Genomic DNA, 11,415 nt, shown 5'->3' on the forward strand with positions numbered 1-11,415 from the left:
TTCCTAATTTATCTATTGATTTGTGGTTAATATTGGTTCTCACAGTTACCACAAACAACTCAGTTCTCCCTTAAATAGGCCCCTATATATATATATATATATATATATATATATATATAGATGAGCGTTCAAATAAAAACCTGCCACATTTGTGTAAACCGTGTAAACCAATTTTATCCATCAATTTTCTTGATCAATGGCCAATATTAGTTTACTTTATTTTAGGAAATTAAAAAAATATATATATTAAAAATTTATTTTATTTCAATAGTAAGGGCAAAAATGGTAAACAAAATTTAACATTTGGTAACATCCTTCTAGATATTAATGACACTATTTTCATTTTTTAAAACAATATATTATTTTTAACTTTAAATCACATCCATCAATAAACATATCAAAAAATATGAATATAACACATCATATTCAATTATATGGAGTGAATCGTTTTAAATTTTGAATTACGTTATATGAACGAAATTGGTTTCACCATGAAAATGTTTCGGTTCACATAATTTATTTGCAACAAGACCCGGTTTTACGTTCATGAAACCTRTTTCATTTTTCTTTTCATAATTTATTTTCAAAATGCACCGGTTTCATTTTCTTTTTCATCAACAAAATGGATCAAATACACCATCAATGCAACGGTTTCCCCATAAAAATGTTTTGGTTCACCTAATTTATTTGCAACATGAACCGGTTTCACGTTCATGAAACCTGTTTCATTTTCCTTTTCATATTTTTTTTCAAAATGCATCGGCTTTATTTTACTTCTCATAAAAAAAAGATTAACTACATCATCAATGCAACAGGTTCACCATAAAAATGTTTCGGTTCACCTAATCTCTTTGCAACATGAATCGGTTTCACGTTCATGAAACCTGTTTCATTTTGTGGATTTTTTTTGTTCATCTATGTTTTGATGATTTCATTCTATAATTCAATTGTTTTATCAAGACACGTTTCCTGATTATAACTCATGACAATATATGAAATCCAAATTTTTAATATTTTAATATAATCTATACTACCTTATTAAGCAAATTCACTAAAAGTCTTAAAGTCTTAAAATTATAAATGCCAAAAATACCCTTATCTATCTATATATCTTAGAAACAACATTGTAAGCATGATGTACAAGTAATTGATGCCAAACTCTTCCTAAGAACTTCACGCCTCACCGTATCAATTTCTACCCCTCCTCCCAACGTGTCGATTCAGAGTCCCAATGTGGCGATTCATAGATCTTTAACCCTGGATCTTCTCCTACCTTTCGGTGACCCTCAAAAATCTCCATCCATTTCCAATTTCTCCGTCTTGAAGACATGCAGGTAAGGTTTTAATTCGACTTCCAATTTAGGTTTTTGATTTTGTTTCAATTTAGGTTTCTGGTTCAAATTTGGTTTGAATCCAGGTTGGCTTGAAAATTTTCGATGCGAGTTCACAGTTCTCCTCCACCAGTGTGTTTGCTTTTTTTTTTGTTTGGTTTGAATTTAGGTTTCACAATACAAAACACGTTCTTTCTCCAAGACAATACAGGTGCTCTTCAATTCTTCCTCTGAGACACTACAAGTGCTTTTCAATTCAATTCTTCTACTCTACTCAATCATCTCCACTTAATCTCTCATGTCCAGGTTTGCTCGATTCTCCATGTTTCTCGAATTCTCCACTTAATCTCTCATGTCCACGTTTGCTCGATTCTTGGATTCGGCTAAATGTGTTAAATTTATTTGATTCTACTACTTTTGTGTTTGATTTTTAGATTTCTTGCCTTTTATTTCTTTGTATTTTGATGAAGACCTAAGTGTTCGATCAAATCTTTCGAGTGAGAGTTTTTGGTGTTGACCGGTCTTTCAGCACCAAATACTTCTTTGTAATTGGTATTTTGTTTAGGAAGGTATGTATTTTTATCTTGGTAAAAGCGTTTGCACATACTTCCCTGTGTTTGCTTTTAATTAGATATGCTATTCATTGACTTATCAAAGAAAAAAAAATTGTATCTCTGTTGTTCTCCCATTTACTTTTGAAATAGAAGTGGTAATTGGTTTGCATTTTTTACTTAGCAGCTCGTGATCAGAAACTACGAACAAATTTTAGCCGAGGTCATACTCTTTGGTTTTCATTTTTTACTTTTCTTCCCTAATGTTTATGGAGCAGGTGGTAATTACCTCTTGTTCTTGGCTTCTCACTCCATTCCTAACAAGGTACTTTTTTTTTTTGCTAGGATGTGTGACAATTTGAGGATTCTCCAACTCCAGATTTTGGTCTGTTAAGATGATCTTCATCTTCTATTTGCTTCTGATTTGCCCAAATTGTTCCATTTGGACAAATTTATTTGTGTAAATTGTTCCACATGCTTAAATTGGCAATCTTTTTGTTCTTTAGTTCTATCAACAAGGGTTCTATTTAAGGATTTTGGAAGAGAAACTTTTTGGGTTGCTGGTTCCAACAAATCCCGTGGATGTTTCCCATTAGACCGGTTAATATACTTTGTTTGCTCAACTTTTGAGACAACGACTCAATTTGCTTAAGTGAACAATAGAGAAAATTAAACGGTAGCCTGTAAAGGTTTATAATTATTTGGTCTGCCTTTAGGTACCTGATCAGCATTATTCCCCTTATACATAGCTTGGTTACACGGACATGTCTCCTCAAGTTCCACACTCAAAAAATGTGATAAGAAAGCAAAAGAGATTAGAACCAGAAGCTAAGCGAGAAAACTTACTTAGATTGCTTGGATTTTATTGGGCAAAATGAGGTCACCCCTTTAGATAGGCCTCGACCTCAATTGACAGTTGTTCTATTTTTACGGCTAGATTTGTAATCTGAAGACTTTGATTGAGTTTTTTCCTCTAATTGCATTCCCTTTGAAAATATGCAATCCAATGTTATAATTCTTTATAGTTGTTTAAATTCTAATATGCTACTACTCTTTTAGAGTGTACTCCAATCATGGTCATTTATAACATGATGCAAATCTTGGAAAACATTATTGGCACCTACTGTGTGGGCTATGTCCATAATCTAGCTGACTTCTTTTGTTGAATGTATGTTCCTCTTAGTTTCTTCTTTATATGTATGCCCTTATTTGTCCTATCGGTTAACATTATCGGTTATCAATGTGAATTATGGTAAGTGTCTTTTCTTTAGTAAGCACTTACGATTAAAGAGTTTTTTCTGTCACTTACCAGGTTAGATTATCGGTCCTCGCTAATATTTTCATTCAATCTTCTGTATGTCTAATTTTTTTAGAATTCTAGACATCAATTCTAATTTTTGAAGTGGATACATAGAATCGTTTCAATGAATCAAGTTGTACATTTGTTGGTTACCCTTTCTATTGTTATTGCATTATTTTGGAAATATATCTTAGGTTATAGTGTATTGTTGTATGTTTGCACTTAGGTCATTTCACTCAATCTCTGGCTTTCTCCAGGTAAGATGTTTCTATATTTTTGCTTCGTATCTAAAAATTATTGTGATTTGAACCAAATCAATAGGTTTGGTGCTATAACAACAGGGTAAGTTGAATAGTTGATTTACCCCTAGGCCCTACCTCTTCTTGGTGGAATATACCGGTTTTGTTTAGTTTATTGGTCACCGTTTTGATTCACCTCCTATGTCTTTCAAATGCCTTCTCACTATCTCAATCTGTTAAGTAGATTGCAAGAAGTAAAAAAATACGAAAATAGAGGGAGATAGACAAAGAATGGGGTTCGAAGCGTTGTTCTTGGAGTTCTTTTTCTGGTCACGCCCCTTTTTGCAAACTCCTTTGTCCAGGTAGAATCTATGTTTTAGATTGGTCAAAAGTCTTCTGTTCATCTTTATTCTAAATCTTGATCAAAAGTTTTCCAATGACTAGAATCCAAGATCATTGAAAGTTTTGATCTTTATGAACCATTTTTCTAATCTACCAAATGGGTGTTTTTCTTTATTTCACTATGAAATCAAATATTCTGATCTTAGATTCTTTTTTCCAACTTGAATTTGCAATTACTTATTAATTGATCAAAGTCTATAAATCTGTAAAGTATTTGTGTTTCTTTTGATCTGATTGAAACTGATATTGGGTTTCGTTTGCTTTGGTTTGATTTGGCAGAAGCAACCCCGAAATCAATGTTGAGATTGATGGGTTTAAAGGGGTTGACATTGTACCATTTGAAGAGCCATTTAGAAGTAGATTTATAAACTTCAACTTGGAGTCTTGTTCTTGATGTTTTTAGAGGTATAAACTTGGACAACAAGCAAAGAAGCAGAACAATGGTGATCCCAACAATCAGAACAATGGTGAGTTTATTCTTGTGCTTATCATATTTTTTTTCTTGTAAGAGCCTGTTCATACCTATAGTTTTTTTGATAAACCAAGAAGAGTTGCCAGTCAACTTCATTTAGTACTCTGCTTCTAAGAGTTGAGAATTTTTACATCATTTTATTAAGTACATAAACATTTATATACAGCAAATATATTAAATAAACTTACATACCTTTCTCTACTTTGGTGAGTTTTGAACCCTGAGTTCCAGAGAGGCCAACGGCTCGAATACTGCTAGGCCAAAGACATTTTGGTTTGCATCCTTTTCTTAGCAACTACTCTTTTCAAAGTATTCCGAGAGGTAAAATAAACAATAAACAATTGGGCTAGGTGGGATCCTTGGGGATTACTTGGGGGGTTTACTTTGATAATCAGTTAGATGGCATTGTATTTTTTAGTGTAGATGGAAAAATTAGTTCAACCAAATTCAAAAAACTGATTCATGCAAATTCAAATAATCTTTCATTTTCTGTTGTTCCAGTGCATTGAGACTAATTTAAAACAAGCATATTATACAACAAATCAAAATAATATAGTATCAAATTTTTTACTTTTAATATTGTTGCATTAGAAATGCCTTGGATTTCACGAATGCAGGCATGGGCTCAGCTTGAGGTACAGCAGGAAAATTATCGCACTGCCAGACAACTTTTTGAGGTAAGATCCTCTACAAGCGATCAATGTTGATCCATTATATATGTATCCCGAACTAACTATTGTTCTTGTTGAAACTTCATAAAATACTATAGTTGGTAATAATGAGTAATGTTGAACACTTTATAGAAATGTAAATGAAAACAATAGTTTATTTGCAAAGAGAAAACACAATGACACCGAGTTTGTAGACTTGTGTGCGTTGTGTACTTGGGTTAGTTGTTATAGTAAGTTAGTAACATACAAAATGAGCACCATACCTATATAATGTAATCTTCAAGTTATTCCAACATTTCTGTTTTTGTTCTCTTGTGTGTTTAGCAGTACAACGAAGGAACGAGCGAAGTCCAATTCAGAAAACTGCTACTGCTTGTGTAAATGCAACTTGTAAACTTGCTCATTGTGTATATAAGAGAATACTCAGCTCACCGACTCCATCTATTTTGAACGTTCATTTGTAGACTCCTTGGATGCAGATGTTGGTATAGATGCTTTCACAGTGACTGTTAAAGTGGAGATTGAACTATTACGCATTTGATCTAGAGGCRGTGGGGTTTGATTTTTGGTCATTTCGATTGATTAGGATATTGGTTTTTATTTTGGTTTGTATAAGATAATTTTTTTTTCCAAATGTATTCATTAGATATTTGTTTCTTCCTTCATTATAATTATTTGGACACCATAATAGATTTTCATGCTTGTGTACAATAAAGTTCACCTTTTATTCCTTATTTGTTACATAGTACTTGATTACATCTTGTTAGATCGCGCGTGTACTCAATTATAAGGAATCGAGGTTTCAATATTTCTAAGGGTTCCCCTGAAAGATCGAATGTTTAAATATAAATTTTGTACTTTTTAATGAAAGATTGCACTTTTTTTAGTTGTAGATTTATTGAAAAATTTGACATCCCGCCGCATTGTGCGGGCATACAACTAGTTAAATATTTAAATGTTACCATTTATATAATTTTTTTTATTACGTTTTCTTAATTAAGATTTATTAATAACTTYCATATTTAATAGAAAATATTGTAAATGACCGAAATACCCTTATTGATTAAATTTAATTAGAAAAAAAAAGGAATTTTCCTATTGGTTGAAATTGGTTCACACGGTTTCTTAGAAATGCACGATTTTCATTTGAACGTGCCTATATATATAACAAAACGTATTTATAAACGTATATATATAACAAAACGTATTTATAAACGTATATATATAACAAAACATATTTTTAAACATATTTATAATAAAACATATTACAAACATATTAATAACATATTAAAAATTTATTAATAACAAAAAATTTGAAAAAAAAATTAATTTTTTTTTTGAATGGGCCCGGTAGGGACCGGAATCGGGACCGGCAAAGCATAACTGGTTATAGGTTAGCTTGACCGGTTACAAGGATTTCCACCGGAATCGGGACCGGTTATGGAGGGACCGGTTTTGGCCGGTTTTTGCTTTGGTCAGGACCGGTAGGGATCAGTTACGGCCCTGCCTAGGACCGGTTTTTTGCCATCACTAATCCACATCCATGCAATAAAACACAACTTTCAAAAGTGTTACCCCAACTTTGTAATTATCTCATACATCAACGAAATTTATATAACTCTTACGTTTTATTGAGATGGAAACAAATCAACCTAATTAAGGCTATTAAATAGACAAATATTGATAAGATTAATAATTAAAAATAAAAGAGATATTACAACAATAATGTAGATGATCAAATATTGTTATTCTTGATTGAAACATGAATTTAGGTAGAGATATTATGCTTATCATATCCATTAAAATACTTAAGATTAATATAGTAAATTATAATGTAATTTATATAATATGGTAAATTAATAAAAAAATTATTTGTAACTCAATCATAATTTTTAAATAAGTAACATGTCATATAGATTACTATAATAATATAATTAATCAACATCATAAATTAACAAAAATTATTTTAATAATAAAACAAAAATATTTTATGTTTATTGAATTAAAATTAATTTATTTAATAAAAAAAGAAAAAGAAATGACTTGGTGTCGCACTTCATCTTTCCATATGTGAAAGTGTGAGAGTGAGGTGTCATCTCCAACTAGGTGTGCAAGACCTTTTCAAGACCCTTGTGGATCAAATTCAAAGCTACCCAAATCCTGAATTTAGGCCAAGAAAAACCACAAACAAAACCATGATGAGTTCAATGAGATTATTTGTAAGGGCTTACGAGAGTTATAAACCTTACATAATAATGCTTGTAGTTCAAGTAATATATGCAGGCATGGCTTTGTTATCCAAAGCATCCATTTCTTCCGGGATGAATCCTTCCGTTTTCGTTGTCTATCGGCAAGCCTTTGCCACTCTCTTCTTAGCCCCAGTAGCATACTTCTTTGAGAGGTTCAGAATTTATATTCATCTTTTGAGTTCTGAAGTAAATTGTGATCTAAAACTTAAGTTTTTGTCCCTCTCTGGTAAATTTGTGCAGGAAGAATGTACCTCAGTTATCCTACACCTTGACATGCAAGATTTTCTTCAGTTCTTTGATTGGGTAGTTACAAGAAACTCCAAATTTTGGCTAATCTTGTCTACCATAACTGTTTCCTACGATATATAATTACCCATATTTGACCTACCTACAATTACTTCAGGATTACAATATGTTTGAATATGTACTATCACGCATTCAATCATACATCTGCAACGTTTGCTGCTGCCACCACTAACATGATTCCGTCTATTACTTTTGTGATAGCTCTTATTCTAAGGTATATATGGTCAATCTTCATTGGCAGGGACGATCCTAGCTATATATATATATATATATATATATATATATATATATAGGATCAATCAAAATTATTATGAAATTGAATTTCGCACAAATAAAAAAAATGTTAATTAATGAATCTGACCTAGCTATTTTGAAATGAAAAACTGTAGGATGGAGAGAATGTACATAAAAGAATTGCATGGTTGGGCTAAATTGATTGGAGCTACAGCTTCATTTTCTGGGGCTCTTGTGTTTGTTTTTGTTAAAGGACCAACTTTTGTTAAAGAATTGCAAGGTGGTGAAGTTGCTTCAAAGACGAATCAATTTAGTTCAAAATTGGAATTTCTTAAAGGCCCTCTTTTAATGCTTTGCTCAAACTTCCTTTGGTCATGTTGGGGCATCATGCAGGTTAATTAACACATTCAAGTTGTTCATAGTAATTACTCACTCACTTTTGGTCTATGGACTTTTGACTTATTAGTGATTTTGCAGGCACTTATTATGAAGGAATATCCAGCAAAGCTGTCCCTAATTACTCTTCAATGTTTCTTTAGCTTGATCCAAGCAATAGTTGGGGCAGTAGCCATGGAAAGGAACCTATCTTCATGGAAGCTTGGATGGGATATTAATCTCCTTTCTATGGCCTACTGTGTATGCAATATTCTTTTCATCTATTACATATATTTTCATTTGATTTCTACAAGTAATTTCAAATACGTCAAATTATTAGTACATACTTTTAGCTTACACCATAAGTTAGGAAAGGTGAGGACATGCGAGAAGCCCAATAGGAAGAATAATTTTTACTTTCATATATTTTTGCACTTCATAATTATATTTCTTTCTTTAATTTTCACTAAGAAGTTGATCACCATCCCTTGCCTCAAATTCTTGATCATGATTTATGGCCTGGTTAGTATGTACACAAACCTATATTGATTACACATGAAAACACCTAAAGGTTTCCCATTTGATTTATGATGCCAGATGAGACCAAGAGCCCAGAACTTTAGCCTTTTGGGGTAAAACAAAAGCTAATCAAATGGGCCAAAAACAAAAATTGGTTGTCATGCATGCACACTGATCGATACCACTTTATTCGCTTTGCTCGTTGAGTTTTTCAAAGTAAATTTATATTTTGGGCATTTAATTCACTTCATTTTGGTGTGGAAATGGTAGGGAGTAATTGTGACAGCATCCACATATTCGTTGCGAATATGGGTAATAGAGAAGAGAGGGCCTGTCTTCACTGCCATGTTTACTCCATTGGGGCTCATCATCACTGCCGTTGTATCATTATTCTTGGGGAAGGAAACACTTTACTTTGGAAGGTCTGTCTTTGACTTTCTTTTGAAGATCCCAGTGATCCACATAAACCCTAATACATCCTACTTCATTTTCTTCAACTATTTTAGATTTTGAACAGAAAAACATATGGTCAAAATGACTGTAAAAGACTTGGACACCAAAAGTTCTCCTAGAACACCATTTTGATTGTCGTTTCGAGAAGCCTATGACATCATCCATAAAACCCTAAATGTGTAGTTTTGAAACCCTACAAACTTCGTTTTGAGATGTCACATGTGGTATCCCTCTGTAAATTTCATAAACTTCTTGCAAAATTTTAATTCCAAAGGGTAAAATTTAAGCTTTCCGAATCATAGACTTGACCATAAAGAAGTCAACATTTTCATATATACACCAAAATCTAACATTAAAACAAAGTTAGAGTGCTTGTTGCAGTGTTTGTGGGGCGGTACTGCTAGCAGGAGGACTGTACTGTGTTATATGGGGAAAGAGTAGAGAAGTTGAAAGCAAAATCAGTGGACAAAAGCCTGAAGAGGAAACCACGTTGGAATCCATTAAAGCACAAGAGTGAGCTCTTGTTAAATGCAATAACGCATCAAGTGTGGGCCGGATTGATTGTGTCATAAGCATGGATAATGGATAATATTGATGATCGAGAACAAGACAAAATCGAAAGCTTTTGTTAAGGTTTAACTATAGAATAGATGCTCCTGAAATAAAGAAGTCACGTACGGCTGTATCAATGTATGTATAGTAGTTGCTAGCTTCTTCCCTGGAAACCACGGTAGGATATTATATCTGTTAGTATATGTTTTGAGTTGGTCTTCTTTACATGAGTAAAAGCACTCTCTCTCTCTCTCTCTCTCTCTCTCTCTCTCTATATATATATATATAGGGTTGGGTTCACGTGAGATCAAGGGTTTTTCGTGAGACCTGTAAGACCAATTTATGTTCATTGATCAACTTTATAACCTAATGATCTAATGGTCTAAAGTTGCACGGTGGCAATTTTGTGATTATTGAGAAGTCTCGTGGCGTTTATGAATGTTCAGATTCTCAGATTGTAGATCTAATCCAAGGGTTAAGAATTGGTCTTACGGGTCTCACGAAAAACTCTTGATCTCATATGATCCCAAGTCTATCAGGGTTTTCTGGACAAGTAGTCAAATCAGGATTAGTGAGAATGTGAAAAAAAGATGATTTATTAAGATTCAATAAGAATAAATAGTGGATGAGACCTATGATTTGCAAGTTTATGAATAGTTGTTTGAGAACTTTAATTAATAGAATTTTGTGGCATGTAGTGGAATCCCAATAAAAGATGAAGAATTCAAAAATGGATGAAAATATTTGAATTTCCTTGTCATTTTCTTGCTCTACTAAAATAAGATGGTAGGATTTATAGTTTATGGAACATGACAAACATAAGAGAATTGAAATTATCGAATACTATACATTCAGTAGAGAATTTGTTGATTAATCACAAATCCATGAAAACGTCATAACTCATAATAATAACAATAACAACAACACAACAATAACAATAACAATAATAATAATAATAACAACAACAACAACAACAACAATAACAATAATAATGAATAATAATAGATGATTCGTCAAACAATAGTCCAATATCGTTAGTAGAAGAAAAAATAGATAGCAATAGCCAACCAAAGTAATAAACAAATAACAATAGCCAGTAAAAACATAAATAGATAAAATTATCCAACAAAAACATATGTCAATAACAAAGATATGAGCGTAAAGTTGTTATCCATTGAATTGTTGAAATATATGGTTCTAAATAACTCGTTATAGCCTCATTATGCTGCATTATGGGATGAAGGCTTGGGTTCACGCCACGTTAACCCCCATTGGCTTCACTCTATGCTCGACTTGCATTGTGACATGTTATGGCGTGATACAACATGTTATGGCGCCTTACTACACGTCATTATATAAGGTGTGAGGTTACTTTAATATATAACATGAGGGGTAAATGATAATTATGTACGAGACATGGAACTAAAATAAACATAAAAAAGAAACTTAAAAACTAAAACCTTAAATAGGCAAATACTCACTCATATATATTCTCATACATGAAAAGTTGAACATGAATTCTTTGAAAATTGAAACAAATAGTGAGTAGAGATTTAAGAGATTTAATCGTGATTTTGCCTTCTTTAGAACCTTGAGTTAAACATATAGAGATAACAATAGCCAATAACATTAAACCATGATACTTGATGATAAAAAATTAGAGAGACGATAAGTAATAACATATAACAAATCGCCAGTTAACATTTTTTGATTTTTTTCTCCAATGTAATTAGTTAATATATTTGTAGTCCTTGTTATCTA

General features: G+C 32.3%; 1 protein-coding gene across 1 annotated transcript; it reads left to right on the forward strand.

Annotated features, from left to right (window-relative positions):
• The first annotated feature begins 7,161 nt into the window (after window positions 1-7,161).
• LOC112514872 (WAT1-related protein At1g43650-like) lies at window positions 7,162-9,860 on the forward strand. The gene is made up of 7 exons (XM_025121502.1): window positions 7,162-7,367; window positions 7,456-7,518; window positions 7,619-7,735; window positions 7,911-8,148; window positions 8,233-8,391; window positions 8,920-9,071; window positions 9,484-9,860. The coding sequence occupies exons 1-7, from the start codon at window positions 7,162-7,164 to the stop codon at window positions 9,617-9,619; spliced, it is 1,071 nt and encodes a 356-aa protein (XP_024977270.1). The 3' UTR covers window positions 9,620-9,860.
• The last annotated feature ends 1,555 nt before the right edge of the window (window positions 9,861-11,415 follow it).

Source organism: Cynara cardunculus (assembly GCF_001531365.2).
Source record: "Cynara cardunculus var. scolymus isolate 2C chromosome LG 6, CcrdV1, whole genome shotgun sequence".
NCBI classification, from domain to species: domain Eukaryota; kingdom Viridiplantae; phylum Streptophyta; class Magnoliopsida; order Asterales; family Asteraceae; genus Cynara; species Cynara cardunculus.